Source organism: Numenius arquata, chromosome 2 (assembly GCF_964106895.1).
Source record: "Numenius arquata chromosome 2, bNumArq3.hap1.1, whole genome shotgun sequence".
Lineage (NCBI taxonomy): Eukaryota > Metazoa > Chordata > Aves > Charadriiformes > Scolopacidae > Numenius > Numenius arquata.
Genome location: NC_133577.1, coordinates 63,961,197 through 63,980,855, shown reverse-complemented (window position 1 = coordinate 63,980,855; position 19,659 = coordinate 63,961,197). Strand labels below are relative to the sequence as shown.

Genomic DNA, 19,659 nt, shown 5'->3' with positions numbered 1-19,659 from the left:
GGCTCTTATCTTGTTGATTTGCAGTTTATGTCAAGGGTTGGAGCCTCTGTATCTCCTGGTTCATGTTCCATATGCATCCGTCCTTGTTGGAAGAACATGGGGAACCCAAAAGTCCCAGGCTTGAGAGAAAGACTACCAAAACATTAGTATGATATCCAGTACTTTCCCATGCTAAAAGATTAAACAACACTGCCCCATCTGCTAGGAAAAGTACTGAGAAGAATAGCTCCCTCACGGCCTAAAGGTTTCAGCAAATCTAGCTCCTCATGCCAAGTCGAGCTAAGCAAGCAGCACGGATCACACCAAATCATAATTTGGGCCCTGCACTAATTACAATCCGCGGTGTTAGCACAGCTCATCCCGGGCCTGTGGCCCCAGAGACAAGCGGGCAGCCCCTCAGCAAAAAAAAAAAAAAAAAGGGGCTAATGGCACCTGTGCCGCCCTTCTGCCACCCAACCCCGCCGGGCCGGGCCGCACCGCCCTGAGGAGAGGCCTACACGCCGGCAGCGGCGGGGGCCGGGGCGGCGCGAGGCGGGGCCCCCGGCCGCCCGTGGCGGAGCGGAGTTTCGCTTTCTCTTCCCGGGCTCGGGCGGAGCGGGAAACGAAAACTAAAAGGCGGAGCGGGCGCTGCTGCCGCCCTCTGACGAGACCGGCGAGGCAAAGCGCCGCTCCGCCCGGCAGCAGCTCCGCGGGTGGCAGCGTCCGAGCTGGCACGCCGGACTGAGGGGAACTCCGCTGAACCTGAGGGGAGCCACGGCGCGGGTAGACCTGGTGTCCGAGGGCCCCTCGGCGGGCGCGGTGCGACCTCGAGTGCCAGCCTCCGAGGCTCGAAGCGCTCCGGGTCCTGCGGGAGTTGGTAAGAACCCCCCCTTTTTTTTTTTTTTTACCTGCTTGTCAGAATAGGACAAGCCAGAGCCACCGTGCAGCGGGGCGGGGAGGGGGAAAGTGGGAAAAATGAGAGGTGAACAAACGTGTAGTTTGACAGCGAAGTGGGAAGTCTCGCTTCAGTTGTATCCGAGAAAAGCATGGAGGCGAAAGGCTCGCGTCCCTGTGGCAGCCCTTTCGGGGAGTGCCTCAGGGCTGCCGTCTTGTCCCCGGGGCCACTGCCTCGCAGCCCACCTCCTGCCCCAGCGCCGCCTGCTCCCCAACATACCTGTGAGGGGAAAGGAGCAATGGCGGTGGGGAAGAGGCGATAAGGCGCAGAGTTGGTGGCCCTCCTCAGGCGGAGGGGGGCTTTGGGTGTGAGGGGACGGCTGGGGGTTTGTCGTGAGAGGCCGGTGTCTTGGGAGGGCGGATGGGCTATGGAGCAGGGCAGGGTGAAAGGGAGGCCGCGGAGCTGGCTGAGGGAGGGCGAGTGAGGGGGGTAGCTGGTTGTGGGGTTGGGGTTACGAGGAGGGTGTCGTCGCTACCTCTTCTCTGTCAGGCGCTGGCGTGGTCGCTTGGCTCGGCCATGGCACCTGCGTTGAGGGAGCAGTACCGAGTCCCACCCATGACCTGCGAAGGAAACCGAGAAAGTGACCCTGCTCCTCCAGTGAGAGCGGAGAAACCGGGGGCAAGAGGAGAGCCTGCTCCTCAGTTCCTGTGCTCCCTCACCAGTTGTTTTTTTTTTTATACGTTTAGGCAGGGAAAGGAAGGTCATTTGCAAACCTTAGGAATGCTGTGTTTCTGATAGCCGAAATGAGGCAGTTCTATGCAAGGGAAAGGTGTATCTGTCCCCCTGTTCCCTCACTCGGGTTCCTGCCAGTAGTGCCGGGGGCAGAGTTTCATCAAACTGGAGACCCACATCCTCCCATCTCTGTATCCCCTTGCACCTTCCTGCCCGAATGTCTTTCTACCCGTTTCTCAAGTCACCCGAAGCCTTTTAGCCCTCAGCTTGGTCTTTCATCCCACCCTTAATCCTACTTCTCCTCCCAAAAGCTGTCTTGCAAGTTCCCCTCATTCCCAGTACATCCCTAGCTGTTGTTCAGCTACCTCTACTCTGCCTCTCCCCCTCCGTTCTGTCTCCTTTGGCATCCCCGCTGGCTGTGAGCGTTACTTACCTTCTGGCTGATATTACACCAACTAAACCCATTTTCTCTCTCTGTACAAGCAAAGATGGGCTCTCACTCCAGCTGGGCTTTCAGGAGCCTGAATGCCTGGTTAAATCATTTCTCGGGGAAGGAGCAGTGTGAGTTCAGACCCCGTTTTGCCAAGGAAGAAATCAAGCCCAATTTCTCTTTTTCCTGTGTAGCTTTTCTAATCACTGGGTTTGGATATAAAAAGCAACATTCTTGTGACTGTCTTTGAATGTCTGAGGGTTTTTTTAAATTTTTTTCCAGATAAAACTCCTCAGCAAATTCGACAGTGTTTAGTGAATCTGGGTGTATGACACTCTGAGTTGAAAATGGTCTTCAACAGTAAAGAATCAAAAGTACAGTTGGGAAAAAATATACTTAAGCTTAAAAGTAATAATTGGGGAAAACCCCCTTCATTTCTGTTTTCCCTGCCTGATAAATTCTTCAGAAACTTAGATATTTAGCATTATTAGGCAGAGTTAACCTGAAAAATAACAGGCTTTTAAAGCAAAGATTTTCTATTTGTACAAGGTGGAACCAGGATTTTTTTTATTATTTCCCTTTCTTGGTAGCTTTTCTTCATTCTTTCAGCACCTGGCCTCAGATTCATTTTACATGCGGTTTAATATTTGTAAAATAACAATTTCTGAGCATTTGTTTTCTATTTTCTTTCCCCTCTGTGAATACATCCCTAAGCCTATCCTTTTTTTCTGATGCTGCCTTCCTGTTGGAGGTGGGCTTTTAAAAGGGTTCAATTTTGTGTAATTGCATTAGAGTATCTGTCACATTGTTTTGCTTGCATATTTTTACTTTGCTTTAGTTTGGTGATTTTTTTAAAACTTTTATTTAAGAGCCAGCAGCTGAGTCATGAGAGTCTGTCAGAGTAATTGTCTGTTCAATACTCCCTTGAAAATCAATGCATTATAACAGTTCTCTTGCTTAAACAGTTACTTTGCCTGTGATCGCTTGAAGGAGCACAGAAAGAAACTTATATTTAAGTTCTTAAATGCCTTTAAAAATTACAGTCAAAAGTGCCATAGTAGAGCTGTGACTAAGTTGCTTAAAAACAATGCAGAGAGGCCAGTACAGAAAACAAACAAATGCTTATCAGCTAAAAGACTAGAGAAGGTGAAATTTGCCCTTTTGAACCCTTGGGATACTTTGGGTGATAAAGCATTACTTTTACCAATCAGAGGACTTCAGCAACATCTGCCATTTGGACAATTTGAATCATATTATTTACCAAGTCTTCTTGAACAGGGATATCTGCAGTTCCCTGGCGAGGTGAAGCTGTTTCTGTGGAGCCAAAGGTTCGTTTATTTATTTAGCCACAAAAGGAAGATAGGGTGTGCAATTGCTGTCCATCTCCATGTCTGTTACCTTGCCAGCTGCCAGCACACCTACAATACCCATGTTAAGTGAAATATACCAAATGCTGGTCCCAGTAATTTTACTAATTTTACTGACATTCCACATTGTTCATAATGAAAATATCAAATATAAAGACAAATCCTGTGTTTCTGGGTGCTCCCTGTCTTACTGATCTTTCTGTGCCTTTCTACAGTCCTTCTGTCTTTGTGCAATATTGTTGATGGGACAAAGAAGTGGACGTCAAGAAAGAAGCAAAAAACTAGAGCTGGCATTAAGTGAGACCATGAAGGCAGAAACAGAAGTACAAAATAATAAAGATGAAGCCGAAGAGCTGAAGGCCAAAGACCGGAGGCTAACATTAGTCTTTGGGGTGGCAGATTTAAAAAATGGTAATAACATTTTGTCTGTTCTTCACCCTCCATTTTTCTGTTTCTAATACCTGCTGTTCCATTCTCTGTTCTTAGGCTTCATTTTCTCCTATTCTTTACCTTTTCACTGAGGAATACACAGACGATTCTCATTTTGCCCTGCCAAGTAACCATTTTGGGTTTTTGGGAAGGGATTACATGAGGATCTCAGAGCTTTTTCCCCTTTTAAGTCCTTAAACAGGCCATTACAGCCAAAAAGGTCTAGATGCTAGCCCTGTCACTTTCCAAACACAGCCAGCGTTGCTTCTGGATTTGCTAAACCATGGACTATGTGCAAGAGGAGTTTTCCACTTGCAAATAATCTTCAGTTTCTTTTCTTATACCTATCTCTAGGCCTTACATCCTCTTTTTCTGTGCCTGCAGGAGCTATTGGACTGTACAACGTTGGACAGAGCTGCTGTCTGAACTCTCTGCTCCAAGTGTTCCTCATGAATATACACTTCACAGGGATACTTCGAAGGTACCACTTTGAACAACATTTGAACTTTCTGAGATCCTTCTATTATGGCTCTGTTGTCTCCACTCCTTTTTTATATGGGATGTACATTTGAAGGCTTGGATCATCAAGGTGCTAGCAAGGTGCTTTCAGCAAGGTGATTCACTCAGTAAGGTCTCTCTGCCTTGTTGTGTCTGTCATATACAGACTAGGGCCTGCAAAGGTAGAAGTTGCAATGTTCTGACTTGTTAGTCATCTCTGATTCATGTGCCGTTTGCACACCAGTAAGCTGCAGTCTGGAACTGGGTCTTTATGACTTGTATCTCTGTCGTGGTATCTCTCTTTTCCGTAACAGGATATGATTTTATTACAAGTATACTCACAGGCCCTTATAACTAAAGGATGTGTCATGTGTAACTATATCCACTATTAATTTTGTAACTTAAAGCATGTAAACATAAACATATTGTGATCCCTAGCTTCTGGCCCCTGATTGTTATGGCTAGCACCTGAGAGTGAAGAATAAGTGTTGTTGTAGATAGCGAATACATAGTGTTATTTTGTTTTGCTTGATTGGGCTCTCTACTTTTTTGTGAGGAGGATTTGGGCTTCTGCCTCCCTACCAGCCACGCTAATGACTGGTTTGATTTGTTTTCAGGTTACTCAGTTCACTGCAGCTTTAATCACCTAAGCGGATCACTCCTATTCAGTTCTCTGTTTTCCAAATTTCTTACACACTGACCGGTGTGCAGAGGGGGAAGAAGGCACATTACAGACATGCTGAGAGGAGAAGTGTCATAAATGGGCAAAGCTAAATAATGTAGACAATAGGTTACCATTGTTACGGTTAAATCTTAAGAAAGATTTAGAACAACCTGTTGACTGCAATAAATTTAGGGAGGATAAAGAGCTTTCCAGTTGGTATATAGTTGAAATACAAGCGTTATGATACACGTGCCCATGAGGTTTCGAGGGTATGTCGAGAATGAAGGCACAAACAGATGGAAGGCAAGAACAGGTCTGAAACTGCCTGGAACGAATGTTGTTTCTAGAGTTCAGAAAGCACTTGAGGTCCTGCTTGGTTTGCCCCTTATTCAGAAACAGGCCAACTTCAAATTACAGCCTTTTACTTTAGAACTGTCAGCCTGTACAGTGTAGTGCAGGTGTCTGCTTCCCTTTTTTCCTTCTTTTGCCGAAAATGTGCCAATTCTGGTTCTTCTTGAGTTGCTATCTGTGCTCTCCACCTCTGCTCCTTCAGATGTGATATCTAATATTTCTCTATTATACTGCTTGATTACCATTCATGTTGCTTCTTCCCTTTGTAGGATCACAGTGCCATCACACGCTAGGGACAAGAGTAGGAATGTCCCATACCAGATGCTCCTGCTGTTGGAGAAGATGCAGTGTGGCAAGCAGAAAGCTGTTTCTCCCATGGCTCTCGCTCACTGTCTTTCAGCATACAGAGTGAAATGTAAGCAGTGCTGCCTCATGTCCACCTCTGTCTGCAGACCAGGGATGCTAATTATCAAGCACTAACAAGCAGTGCAGACTCTCGTTCTGACATCTCATTCAAAGATTCAGAAAAGTGAGGAGTTAGGTACACGATGACGTAGTGCTCTTTATAGCTGCCTTCTGCTTGTGAGTGAGATGCTGTGTCTTACTTGTGAAGAGGGGGGATAAAAAGGCCCTGCCAGATATCCTTGCTGATGCCCAAAGGGTGGGAAGACTATCGGACTGCTAGGACACTCAGCCACTGATGCTGGTCAGAGGGAAAGAGCTGTGCAGGGCAGAGAGAGGACAGCTTACAGCTTGATTTGTCTTGCTATACTGGCATGATAATAGTGAAAGAGCTGCTATTTCTTATTGGAAGGAAGGGATCATGTGGAAAAGATAGTGAGTTCACCCAGATCCGCAAGGATAGAAGCAATATCCTTTCTGTTCCTTGTTATAAGGGCAGACAGAAGAATTTTCTGGCTTAACCTCCCACCTGGGCAGGGTCCCAAAGGATGGAGAGATTGTTAAATGCACAAGTGACAACGGAATGCTGAGGGTCCGTTTATGTGTACCAATACACATGGTATACCCAAGTGCCCTGGTCTTTATCGTATAAAAGCCAAAACAGGACAGCACTGAAAGAGACAGATGGTAGCCAGCCCAGACCTATATTAAGGAGAAACAGGAGATAACCTGAATATTTCTGTTTGCATCATTTTTCCCTCTGAGACTGACCGGCTCTGCATTCTGCCTTCTCTCTTCCAATTAAAGAGAGATGCTCGAAGAGAGTTTGTAAAGCTTGGCAGTTTCCCACCTTGTCCTTCTGCTTTAAAATTCAGGTGTGGTTCATAAAGTCCTATATCCCAGCAAGTGGTGCTTTACCTGGATCATATATGTGCTATTAGACATGATGAAAGGCATATTTTCTGAGCTTCATTTAATCAGGGATGTCTGTAATCTTCCTAGAACCCAGCTGAAGTCAGTACCTGCAGACTTCCAGGGAAGTTGAAGGCACTTCCACCTCAGGGTGCTGGATTATTCCACAAAATTTGTTTCACCTATGGTCAAGCATAGAGGTAGTCCAGAAATATCAAGATTTTGCTAAACTATGTGTAGTTTTTGCCCAGCTCCTGAATCTTGAGTTCATCATGGGATGAGAACATCAGTTCTTCACATTCAAGGATGTGGATTTCTTTTTCCCCCTAAATTCAATCTTGAAGCAATTCTCTGCTGAGCCATTCTAAGCAAGCTGTGCACCGAACTGTATCCCACCATCTTAGGTTTCTTAATATGCCAGTTTAGACAGAGTGGAAAGCCAAAGCATAATGTTACTCCATCATCCTTGGCTTCCTGTGCTGAAACTGTGTGCTTTTTCCCTGGGTAGCATTCAAGGGGTTTATACCATTCTGTGGATTGGGACATATGGATAGGCCTCCCTATCATTTTTATCTCAGTGCTCAGGAGTGTTATAGCCTTAGCAAGGGGATGGAGGAGACAAGTCTGTGGAGTAATGAAGGTAAATAAGAGAACAGAATCTTCCCTGTTTTATTTCTAAGGACTCAAATGCAACCCTCAATGAGACATCTGAGCCCTGTATTCCGGGAGGTATCGGGTAAACTCTTGACCCTGTGTCTGGTGACGAGGACTTGATTTTTGCACAGGGTTGTACCATGGGGCACTCAGCCCTCCCATCTTTTCCCACTGCCTGCTCAGATCACACGGAGACATTGCAGCTCGTCTCCAGTCTTAGCTCTGTCCCTGGCAGACAGTGGCAAAGGAACGAGAGGCTGGGCTAATGGGGGTCAATAAATCTCCCTTTGCCATCTGTGGGAAGTCGGTGCTTGGTGCTGTTCATAATAATGATCGAGGTTGTGTTTTCTGTTTGTCCAGTGTTTGTGCAGCATGATGCTGCCCAGCTTTTTCTGACTGTCTGGAACTTGATAAAGAAGCAGATGAAAAGGCCAGAGCTGGTAAGGATGGTTACTGAAATGAATGCCAGGTCCTTTGGCCCTTGTTGTGTGTGGTCTTCTGCTTCTTGAAGAACAATCCCATTAACTGACAATTGTCCTAAATGGAATTCTTAAAATTGTGCCCTATTTGAATCTTTCCTTGCATTTTTCAAATGGGAGAGGGAATCTTGATTTCATAGGTTTCAACATTTTGAATCACAGTTAACTTTCGTTCATCCTACTTTTAGGGCATGCCAGGGTCTCCCTTCTAATGGGAAAGTTGATTAATAACGTCAAGATTGATCTTCTTGCAACACTGAATTTAGTTACCTTGCATTTCTTTTTTCCCCAAATTTCTTTCAGCTTTTATTGGCGTATCTTGACACAGATCCTCCATTCTTTGAAGTCAGCCATGTGCATTTCATTATAACTAGTCCCTGTTAGTATGTTACATATATGACGGTTCCTCCCAGGGGACCTGTGTAAGGTAGGAGGAAAATGACTCTTCCTCACCCACTGTCGTAGTTTTATTCATACAGAAGACAGGTTCCTGTTGCAGTTTCAAAAAAAACAATAAAATTCTGCATCAAAGCAGACATTTAGCTGTCTGATCTCATGATGGGCTGTGTCTTTCCCCTCTGCAAGGGGATGAGGGGAAGAAGTTGTTCTCGTTCAAATGGTGGGAAGTGCCCTGTCCACACAAGTCAATGTCAGATCTGGGTTCAGGCCTTAAAGCAGTAACATTGGGTGGAGTAACATGTCCACATGGGCTTTCCCACCCACAGAGGAAATACCTCAGCTATGTTCTTCGTAAACCTTGTTTTGGCCTTTTTTTACCCCTCCAGGTTGAAAAGCTGAGTTACTTGTACACTATCGGTGTACAGGAGCACCTGGTCTGTCAGAAATGCTCTCTTGAAACAAGGAGGAACAGCAGCATGTTAACCCTTCCACTCCCAGTGTTGGGTTCTGATTCTTACATGCTGAAGTCTCTGGTAAGTTCAGTGGCAGCACTATTTTCTTAGGAAGAAGATTCTCCTCTGTTAACTGTGGGAGCCTTCTTGCAACACTGGTGTCTCTTGGGACTCATCTCGATTCTCTGTGTCTGGGGCTGTGAGGTGATCTTTTCTCATTCACCTTTCTTCTTTGTCTTGAGGGGTTCAAAATTTCTCAAAAAAATTGTTTGATTTGGGGGATGGAAAAAAAAAAAAGCCCTTGAATCATCTTTCTAAAAAGAGTATTGACTAAATACTCTGTAAGACTCAAAGACTGATACTGCACAGTGGTGTGTACCTGTGAGACCTTAGATCCCACAGTGAGGTGCCCTAGATAACTTGTAGTGCCTGGCCAGACACACTACATTTGCCCAGTGCACTGTTCTTTTACTGTTAAATCAGTACTGTTGTTTGATAGCCAGATACAACAGTGATGGTGGCTATGTAGGTGCTGCCACAAGTAGACAGTGGATTTTTCAGGTGACACTGGACCATTGGATCTTATTTATTCTCTGACCACTTTATACTGTTTCAGCCTAAACAGACCTCTCAGGCTTTGAAGTGGGTGTAAAAGACATGTATTAGCATCTTTTTTTGTGGAAAATGTGGTACTCTATTGTTTTTTTTCCAACTAATGTTATGATGGCAGCAGCTAGGAAAAACGGGGTACCTTTTTTAGGCTGCTAAACAATCTTTTGTCCTTTGAATAAAATATACCTTCTGTAGCTTTGCTGCTTGCTTGTACCGTGTGAAACAAAGTAGTAATAGAAATCCAGCTTGAAGGAATTCAGTTGAAAGAAATCTCCTCTGTCGTCTTAGGAGGACTGTCTGCAATACTTTTTCCGTCCAGAAGAGTTAACTGATCACAACATGTGCTTCTGTGAACAGTGTGGAATGAAAACACCTTTTCTGCAGGTAATCAGAAGACTATTTCCCTATATGTCTTTTATACCCAGAACTCCTTTTAGGACTGGGGAAGGTGGGGAAAGGACTCAACTGTATCAATTTAAGAGGAGATCAACAATTCAAAGATTTGTTAGCACAGCAATGTCGGTTAGGTATAAACCACATGCATCCTTCCTGTTAGAAAGATCCCTTCTAGTAACAAAAGAATGCTTTCGTGGGTTTTAATGTAAATCACTGAGGGATGTAGCATTTCTGTACCAGCAGAAAAGTTTCTGTTGGTTTGTGTTGTGTTTCCACTGTGAGGCTTTACTCCGCTGTGTAGATTCAGGGGTAGACAAGAATATATTATTGGAGCTGTGCATACACATAAAAGTAGGATACTGTAGGGTGATTTTCTTTCTTCCCTGCTCTCCGCTGTGCTCCCCATTTTTTACTGTATTGGTCTGTGCCAGCTGATGAATTAACTGTTTCATGAAGAGGCAGGTGCATTGAAGAGAGAGGTGTGTGAGTGAGACTGCCTCAGCTCAAGGCTTGGAAGGGACTTTCCACACCATTTGCACCAGTGGGCCACCTCTGTGGCCAAAATGCCTCCATGTGTCTTGGTGGCAGCCATGGCACAAGCAGTAATATCACCAAAGACAGTGCTGGAATCAGTGAGCTGTCAGCTTGGAATCCTCCACGGAGCTCTAGTGGCCACATCACAAGGAAGTTGGCTTGCCTCTCCTCACCTACTTACTGCTACCAACATAGGGTTAAGAAAGTAGATGAGAAAAAAAGCAGCCCATGAGACACCCAAGGCTGGGTGCTGATCACACTCAAGTTGAGAAACTTGGTTATCACAGCTCTGTTACGTGTATGTGTCTCGTGTACAGATGAGCTACAAAGGTTTGACATCTGCTCTCTGGTGGAATTTGCAATCATTCACTGTAGCACTGACTGCTCTCCACTCCATTCACTGGGTGGCAATGGCTGTTTCCACCCCACCTCCCCAGGGTTTGTTCCTTAGTTTTCAATTCCATTATTTATTGCTTTACAGAGCATGAAGCTGGTCCATCTACCACAGACTCTGACCATACACCTAAAGCGCTTCTGCTTCGAAAAGTCAGCCTACGTTCACAAGCTTAGTCACTACCTGCCATTTCCACAAGACCTTGATTTCAGTGCAGTCTTGACAGAAAATCAGTGTGAAGCAGATGACAATGAAAAGGTAAAATAATCCTAATGCCACGTTTAAGAAGGGCAGATTTTCTTCTTCCCTCTGCTCAAGTCTCATAAAAACTTAAGAGATCACACTAGTACTTGCCTCAGTTCAAAGCACCTGTCTTAAAAATGTATGTCTCAGGCTGTACCTGTGCCTAGTTTTGTCTCACATCTCATGTTTTTAGCTGGTTCAGGCGTTATTCAACTTTCTGTTGAGATTAAACAACTTTCAGCTCAGATTAGGTCACCAAAGGCACCATAACTGGAGCTTTCTGCCATAAGGACAAAACCTAGGCTTTACCAAAAAAAAACCCCAAACAGTCCTTTTTTTTCTGAGAGTGTTTAGCATAACTTTTTTCTTCCATTTCTAAATATACTAAAGAAAAGATGAAAACACAGTTCATTTGGATGACCAAATCCAGGCATTGCAAACAGCGTCTTAGAGGCAAGTTCTGTCCTGTGGTTCAGCCTCCAGGGCAAGATGGCCTCAGTGAGCAGCAGACGTACTGCTTCGCAGAGGTCACCAGTCCAAGACAGGGGAACTCCATTCCTGGCAGTTTCCCACGCAGTGTTACTTGCCATGGAGTTGAGGTTAGCGGGGAGATGACAGCTTTGCCAAGCAGCTGGGAGCGATATGCCACAGTGAGGATATTCTTCCCTTACTGAGAAATAGCAAGGGTGACAACAACAAAACCTCGCTGGTGCAGTGTTGGCTGCCCCTTTGCTGTCCTACCGCCTTTTTCACATTCCTGTGATCTCCGGGGAGGCCACAGCCCATAGCTGGCAGGCAAAACTCTGCGGGTAACAGCGAAAAAGGCAGGATGCTCAAGACCAATCTAATCTTTCTCCGTTTTCCTTATGAAACACACATTCTTGCTGTCTTGGCTGTTGCTTCTCTTCAGCTAGAGCTGCACTGAAAGTTACCCTTTTTGGTCCTTCACAGGCTTCCTGGCAGTATGAGCTTTTTGCTGTTGTTGCTCATTCAGGGTCAACTAATTTTGGACACTACTGTGCCTATATTCGAAGCCTCACAGAACGGAAATGGTATTGCTTCAATGATTCCGAGGTTTGCAAGGTAAGGAGACAAATCCACATTTCTTTTGTAGCTGGAGAGACTCTCCTCCAGATCTCATGCAGTCTGACTGACTGCTGATTAAAGAACCACAAAATAAGACTGACGCTGCAGAGCTTTGTGCACCTCGTTCCTCTGCTACGGCGTACTCTGAGCTGAGGGCAAAACAGCTCTAGCTTCTGTACCAAAGAAGGCTTCAGGTTCTGGTTTGCAGTTTGCTGAAGCAGCTGTTAGGTGTTATACCCTGCTTTATGTACTCTAGATCTGTATAATATAAGTGTGAAGAAGAGGCAAAGGAGCTGGTTTTCCTCGAAGGGTAAAAGCATTAAACCAATTTATTAAAAGGTATTTAGTTCCTGGAAGTACCACTTCTACCACTCTTACGAGAACTGGTGTGCTGGTATCACAATGTGTCCATCTCTTAAGAGCTTTCACCAGCCTCCTCTTGTATGTTTTTCTTCTGTAGGTATCATGGGATGATGTTAAATGCACCTATGGACATTCCAACCTCACCTGGTAAGCAAACACATCTCTGCTTTTACCTAATGCTGCTCTGGGGTCTGGGATGAGGGTAGCGAAGAGAGATAAGACAAACGGTTTGAACCGCGTATGGCCTGGGATGTACAGGGCGTGCAGGAGAGTAGAAGAGGCTCATGTTCTGGTTACTCTGATGTGACTGTATATGACTATAGGGGGAGCCTGCAGGATTACTGAATAGTCACAAACGGGTCTGCAGGAGTCCTCTTGTTACTTTTGATTGCCAACTTCGACGCTATATCCTGACTAAATCAGATACGTCAGGGTTCCTCCATGGTTTTTGTTTTCATGCCTCGTAAGAAAACGAGCCATGAAGAAATATAGTCCCTCCTATAAGCTATAGCACTGCCAGCGGGTCAGCTTTATGGAATTTTATGGAAAATGGCCAGTTTTCCAGTTGGTCTAAACCTCAAAAAACTAAGCAGGAGCAAACCTGGGGGGTTACTTGCAACCTAGGTCTTCAAACATACATCTTGTTTTGCTTTTTCTTTGTTTCCACAGGGGAGAAACAGCCTATCTCTTGACTTACATGAAAAAACCTCCTCAGTAGCCTTATCCAGGAGTATCAGAATGTCTTGGGAAGCTGTGCGTTATCTGTGGGACTCAGTGCCTCTGTGCCAGTGTGGACGTGTACAAATGGTTCCACAAGACATTCTGCACTCTGTCAGCAAACTCTGCCTTCACATTTATTTATGAAAAAAGTGCAGGAGAGACTCAGCTAGAGAAAGGATCTAAGGACTGCTGGACCTAGAAACTTTTTCTTTTTTGTATTTTGGTATTTATGTGATTCTATGTATTCATTTCTTCTTAAAAGATAGTGATGTTAGTCATCGTCTCTGCTGACTTACCAGTTTCTTTAGTGTTGATGCCTAGATTCCAGTACAGGGGAGGCGTTTGGCCTGAAAGCCTGTGTGATCTTCCGGGGAGGCATGTGATAACGGCTGGAGAGCTGTGATAACCATACCTTGCCAGTAAAACCGTAAGAGCTTGAGGCCTACTCTGCTTTTTTAGCACCACGTTAGGTGCTGGTAAGCTGGGCAGGGGACCCCAAAAGTCTTGAGAAACAGCTGGAACAAGGACCAGAACCCTTATGACATACACCAGTGATGTTTACTCCTTAACACCTTCCTGAGAATTGAGTCACTGCAGGGCTTGAGATGTGTTTGAAAGTTGGTGTCAGCATAAAGAGGTGCTTTTAAATTAGGAGCTATTGTAGTAGTTCTGATTTAAAAGATGAGTTTGTATATATTTATGCAGATTATTATTGTTTTAGCATACTTATCAGGAATTCATGTGCATTTTCTTTCCTACATAGAGGAAAATATTCAGAGTAAAAGAGATCTGAAGTTAGCTAGTGATTTTGCACAATGCAATCCATACACTGTGATAAGAAGAGACATGAGATGCATTGATGCACTCGAAATTCTGGGATTTTCCTTTAGTATTCTTCAGCTGGTTGCCAGCTGGAATTGTTTTGCTCTCTCCCTTCTCTGCCCATGAAGTAGAAATGTCCCTCAAGCAGAAAGTGTTCTGGAGAAAACAATTTTATGAAGAAAGTGAGTAATTATTAAATCTCTTGTTGAGTCCTGTCACTCTGTCCTGTTGATTCAGCCTGTGCTGCCATGGCAAGACCACACAGCTGGAAGGAAAATGTAGAGAGAGCTACAAAGGAAGGTCGGTAATGTGACAATCGGAAGAAAAGTGTTCTAAAAGCTCATCACGAGACTCAGCTGTGAGTAAAGTTAAAAGTCTTGGTTGTGATGCTTTTAAAGCACTCGTGGTAATTCTGGACGTAACACATTCTGTGACAGGATCAGTGATTCCAGTGGTTTGAGATCTAAAAGTACTTTCTAGCCTAACATATTATTTGACTGTATCTTTACAAGGGTGCTATTTTTGCGGGGACTGAGCACATTTTAAAACGACTAATTTAGTTGTAATAGCAGCTATATGTAACCTAATTTTATTTTGATAATGATGATGAAGTTCCCAAATCATGTCCGTTTTCTGTCAGCATGTGGAAGGTGAGTTGAGAAATCTTCGAGCATAGCTATGACGTTACATTTTTATGAACCAGCAGGTATTTATTTCATTGTATTAACAAGGTCCATTATTCTGTTCAACTGTCTTGTATCTGTACTGTTCGCTCTGCGTTTAAAAAAAAAAAAAACACAACCCAGTGTATTGTTTGTCACTAGGAAGAGGAATTTTCAGCCTGTTCGCCTTTGGGAATGCGTTACACTCTTTCTAAAGCACCTTGCAGTGGGTGAGTAAGAAAACCACGTTCCTGTCTGCTTTATCCAGCACTTTGCATATGTGAAGTAGCTGAAAGACAGTGCCCTTCCAGAAACTGAGAAGTTAATGGATTAAGAGACTGACAAGACATTTCTAATTTGATATAACCTGAAATTTAAAACCAAGCTATGCTTATGAAAAATGCCTCAAATGTGTCATAACCTTCCAGGTACATCACCCACCGTGGAAGCAATTGCTGAGATACTGACTGAAAAGATTCTTAATGTATCTCAATGAAAAGTAATCAATGGTTCTTTTTTTAAAATAAATTAATATGGGATAAATTCCTTAGAAAATAAGACTTGTGGATTATTCTCGGTGTGTTTTTCCCTAAATACCATAAAGGGAGGTGGGAGGTACAGTCCACATGCACAGAGGTTGTATGCTCAAATTAAGTAGTCAGGCTACACCTACTGCTAATCTTTAGCTCCAACAGCCGAGGAAATGAGGCTAAACCTTCCCTGGGCACTTCGCCCTCCTGCTGGAGACACAATGGGTTTATTGTCAGGTTTTGCTTCCAAATGCAAATGGGCCATGGGAGGAATGGGAGGTGTGCAAATTGCATCGCGTAGAGGTTCCAAAACTCTGCTCGAGCTGAGCTGCTTTTGCAAAAAGTCACCTTGGCTGCCTCTGCCTCCACAGCAAAGTTCAGTCGTACGCTGGAGAAGCTGCCCAAGGATGACTTTTAGCCAAGTGCAGGGGATTCAGGGCTAGTGTATCGGTACACAGGTATGACATGGAGACCAGTTATAAGGTGGAGTCCGCCTCAGCCAGGGGCTGGCTGCAGAAACTTGGCCTGTACTGGGCACTGGTGAGGCCTCACCTCGAGTGCTGTGTTCAGTTCTGGGCCCCTCACTACAGGAAGGACATTGAGCTGCTGGAGTGTGTCCAGAGGAGAGCCACCAAGCTGGTGAGGGGTCTAGAGAACAAGTCATATGAGGAGAGGCTGAGGGAACTGGGCATGTTTAGTTTGGAGAAGAGGAGGCTGAGGGGGGACCTCATTGCCCTCTACAACTCCCTGAAAGGAGGGTGTAGAGAGATGGGTGTTGGCCTCTTCTCCCAAGGGAATAATGACAGGACCAGAGGAAATGGTCTGAAGTTGCGGCAGGGGAGGTTTAGATTAGGTATTAGGAAGAATTACTTTACTGAGAGAGTGGTCAGGCGCTGGAACAGCCTGCCCAGGGAGGTGGTGGAGTCGCCATCCCTGGAGGTATTTAAGGAACGTGTAGACATGGCACTTCAGGGCATGCTCCAGTGCCCGAGATTGTTGGGTTGTGTCTGTTTGTGGGTGGGTGTGGTGTGTGGTTGTGGGCATTTGTTTTGGTTTGGTGTTTGGTGTTCTGGGATTTTTTGGTTTTTTGTTGGGTTTTGGTGTGGGTTTTGGGGTTTTTTTGTGTGGTTTTTTTTTGTTTGTTTTTTTGTTGTTGTTGTTGGTTGGACTCGATGATCTCAAAGGTTCCATCCAACCGAAATATTCTGTGATTCTGTGAAAAGCACCACCTGGATTTCTGCCAGAGAAAAATTTTCCGCCGGCGAGGCACTGCGAAGGAGTCGGGAGTATTTGTTCTGTGTTTGAGCCACGGTGCGAATGAAGCCTAGCGCGGGTAGCAAGGGCTTTGAAAAGCCAGATAAAGCCAAAAGTACACGTATGGAGAGATTATTGTAGGTCCTGGTAACTCTTCCTTTCCGTTTTTTGTTTGGTTTAGGATTACCATGTCTTCAGGGAAGGAGCAGTAGCAAAATACACATTCTCTGCTTCATCTCTGACGGACTGCTCCTCAGATCCAGATATTCCCCACCTTCAAGAAACACATTGAAAAAAGTAAACATATATAACAGATATAATAAAAATATATCACACAACATGTATAGTCTCTAAAACTTCAGTATGTTGTAAATCCTAAAATTAGACATGAAAGTAAAAGAGAAATAATTTTTTGATACTTTCAGTATCGTTTTAATTTACAAGAGTCACTTTATCAACTAGTGCAGTGTTTTTGTGTAAATACCAATGATGACGAGATCCATGTTTAAAAAAGACCTTCAAAAAAGGACCTGTTCTAATACGGATTGAAAAACATGGGTTGATAAGACTGTAGTTACTCTAAACTACGATGAAATGTGTAAATCATATTAGGACGTAGCATTACTAGTAATTTTAATAATAATGGGTTCACTGATGATTTTGTGGATCACAATAGTCTGTTGTGTCTGATGGATTCCAATAGTGAATCCTGGGATGATGTTCCTGCAGGGGAACGGAGGTAGTTTTAAGTCATCAAAGGCATCTTCTTCCAATGGGTTTAACCTTTGCTAAGCAGATTCTGTCACTGGCAGTTGCTCCTTTTTTTGGCCCTGGGGACAGCTTCAGTTTTTGGCCACCCTGGAAGCCAGCTCTGGCCCTTCACTGGCCCCTGGCGTTTCCTACAGCGCTGCCTTTCAGGCAGCTTTGTCTTACTGGTCTCCTGTCCTTAAAGCCGTGTTTCTGCTCCTAATGACTGAGACCATACTTTTTCCAGGGAAATTTTGGCTGTGTCAAGCCAGGATGGGCTTTGCCGGTAACGTCCATGCTGGTATTTCCTCTGATACCACAGCTTGGGCTTGAAGATGTGAGTGGAGAGCAGCACTTTCCTAGCAAATGCAAACAGAAACCCCAAACAACCTTTCAAAGGTACTTTATGAAGCAATTAGTTTTTAGAAGAGAGCTATTTAGCTCTGACTCTGTGCCGTTTCCCACGTGGCTGGCTTACATTTCACAGAATCTTCTTGGTTGGAAGGGACCTTTGAGATCATCAAGTCCAACCAACAAAAAAAAACCCAACAAAAAACCAAAAAAAACCCAACAACCACAACACCAAACACCAAAACCAAACCAAAACAAACGCCCACAACCACACACCACACTCACCCACAAACAGACACAAACCAACAATCTCGGGCACTGGAGCATGCCCTGAAGTGCCATGTCTACACGTTCCTTAAATACCTCCAGGGATGGCGACTCCACCACCTCCCTGGGCAGGCTGTTCCAGCGCCTGACCACTCTCTCAGTAAAGTAATTCTTCCTAATACCTAATCTAAACCTCCCCTGCCGCAACTTCAGACCATTTCCTCTGGTCCTGTCATTATTCCCTTGGGAGAAGAGGCCAACACCCATCTCTCTACACCCTCCTTTCAGGGAGTTGTAGAGGGCAATGAGGTCCCCCCTCAGCCTCCTCTTCTCCAAACTAAACATGCCTAGTTCCCTCAGCCTCTCCTCATATGACTTGTTCTCTAGACCCCTCACCAGCTTGGTGGCTCTCCTCTGGACATGCTCCAGCAGCTCCATGTCCTTCCTGTAGTGAGGGGCCCAGAACTGAACACAGCACTCGAGGTGAGGCCTCACCAGTGCCCAGTACAGAGGCACCATCACTGCCCTACTCATTTTACCAGCTTCTGATTGGCAGGCTCAGCGCTGTTTGCACCTGCCTGTGGAAATGTGCCCGGGAAGTCAGCAACGCTTTAGAGAGCTTGATGGATAAAAAAAAAAAAAATGCTGACATATACGAAGCCAAGAAACTGGAAGAGAAATGCTTCTGAGCTAAATCTACCCGAATTTAAAAAAAAAAAAAAATAATTACGAGGGCTGTGAAAAACTGAACAAGGACTTTAAAATAGAGGCAAAGGGAACAAAGACCTTCACACAGGCTTAAGATAAGGTGCTCTGAGCTAATGGCTGTTTTCCTATAATAGACTAATGACTGAAATTTCAGCCTAATGACCGGGATGCAGTTTGATTCAGTATGAAAATGTGCTTTGCTCTGCAAGGGATGGCCGGAGCAGTGGGTGGGATAACCCCCTCCACGTCTGCCTTTGTGATGGGCAGAGTTGGAGGTTGAGGAACTGGGAGAGTCCCTCTCATTAAGGAGGTGGCTACATGTCACCGAGGGACGGGACACAACAGCTGTACTGGAAGGTGGAAGGCCAGCCTGTCGTTTATCTACATTGGTCTCTGCAATGAGCTGATGCGAATTTCTTCCCATCCTCAGTTGTAGACAAACTGTACAGGTACCTCGGCAGTCACCATGAGCAGGGCATCAAGTGGATGATGCAGAGAGCCATGATCATCATATATCTTTCCTTTATCTAACCCATTAGGAGAAAAACCACATAAGTTCACCTCCTCCACTTGGAGGAAACCTTGCCTCCACTGCAGAATTCAGGCAGAAGCGGACTGATCTCTTCAACCTCAGAAATAAAATCACAAGGGTTCGCCTCTGGTTGGTCCTAAAGCTGCAGGGAATCTGCACACCGCAATTAAAACCCTTGGACACGGGGTCGAGGTGGCCAAAGCCAGCTCTGCCTCCAGCTGCTGGGGACAAGGCCAGGCTGTAGGATGGAACAGCGAGAAGGTCTGCGGTGTGAAGCCGTAGGGGAAAGGCCAGGCTGCAGGCAGGAGGCGGCTGCTGCTGGTTGAGATGGGTGCGAGCAACAACGTGAGGATACAAGAGGACAACTACCTGACATGAAAAGGTACGAAATCCTAAAGGAAATCTGGTGCTGGAGGACAGGAGTTTGCTACCATCTGGGACCTGTTGTAGGAAGCAGCAGGGCGGACTCTTGGCCACCTGATTGGTGCCCGCTGGCCTGTGGTGGCCCTTTGGGTGTCTGCCCTGGGAGCACCAAGCATGCTCACGCTCAGCCCCTCCGGCTTTGTTGATTTTTATCTACATTAACTTCAGAACAACAGGTTTTTATGCTTTCAGGTTGAGCATATTTGGCACGCAGGGTCTGCAGGCAGTAAAAAGTACCCGAATGAGGTGACCTGCCCCAGGTCACCGGGCGTTTCAGAGCCTGCCTGTCGAAACGCGGTGCTACCCTGGGGCTGGTTTTGCCGGTAGCAGGCAAAGAAATGTCAGGGAAGGAAAAGTTCATTAGAGGCTGGA

The 19,659-nt window shown here is 45.2% G+C and overlaps 1 protein-coding gene across 1 annotated transcript; it reads left to right on the top strand.

Annotated features, from left to right (window-relative positions):
- Positions 1–3,639: 3,639 nt before the first annotated feature.
- On the top strand, positions 3,640–12,989 carry USP18 (ubiquitin specific peptidase 18). The gene is made up of 10 exons (XM_074168771.1): positions 3,640–3,814; positions 4,217–4,313; positions 5,615–5,760; positions 7,674–7,753; positions 8,578–8,724; positions 9,544–9,639; positions 10,667–10,837; positions 11,774–11,905; positions 12,369–12,418; positions 12,941–12,989. The coding sequence occupies exons 1-10, from the start codon at positions 3,646–3,648 to the stop codon at positions 12,987–12,989; spliced, it is 1,137 nt and encodes a 378-aa protein (XP_074024872.1). The 5' UTR covers positions 3,640–3,645.
- The last annotated feature ends 6,670 nt before the right edge of the window (positions 12,990–19,659 follow it).

Coding starts and splice junctions, on each gene's coding strand:
- USP18 (XM_074168771.1), top strand. CDS start 3,646: ATGGGACAAAGAAGTGGACGTCAAGAAAGAAGCAAAAAACTAGAGCTG. Junction 10,838..11,773: donor AAGCAGATGACAATGAAAAG/GTAAAATAATCC, acceptor GGTCCTTCACAG/GCTTCCTGGCAGTATGAGCT. Junction 11,906..12,368: donor ATGATTCCGAGGTTTGCAAG/GTAAGGAGACAA, acceptor TTTCTTCTGTAG/GTATCATGGGATGATGTTAA.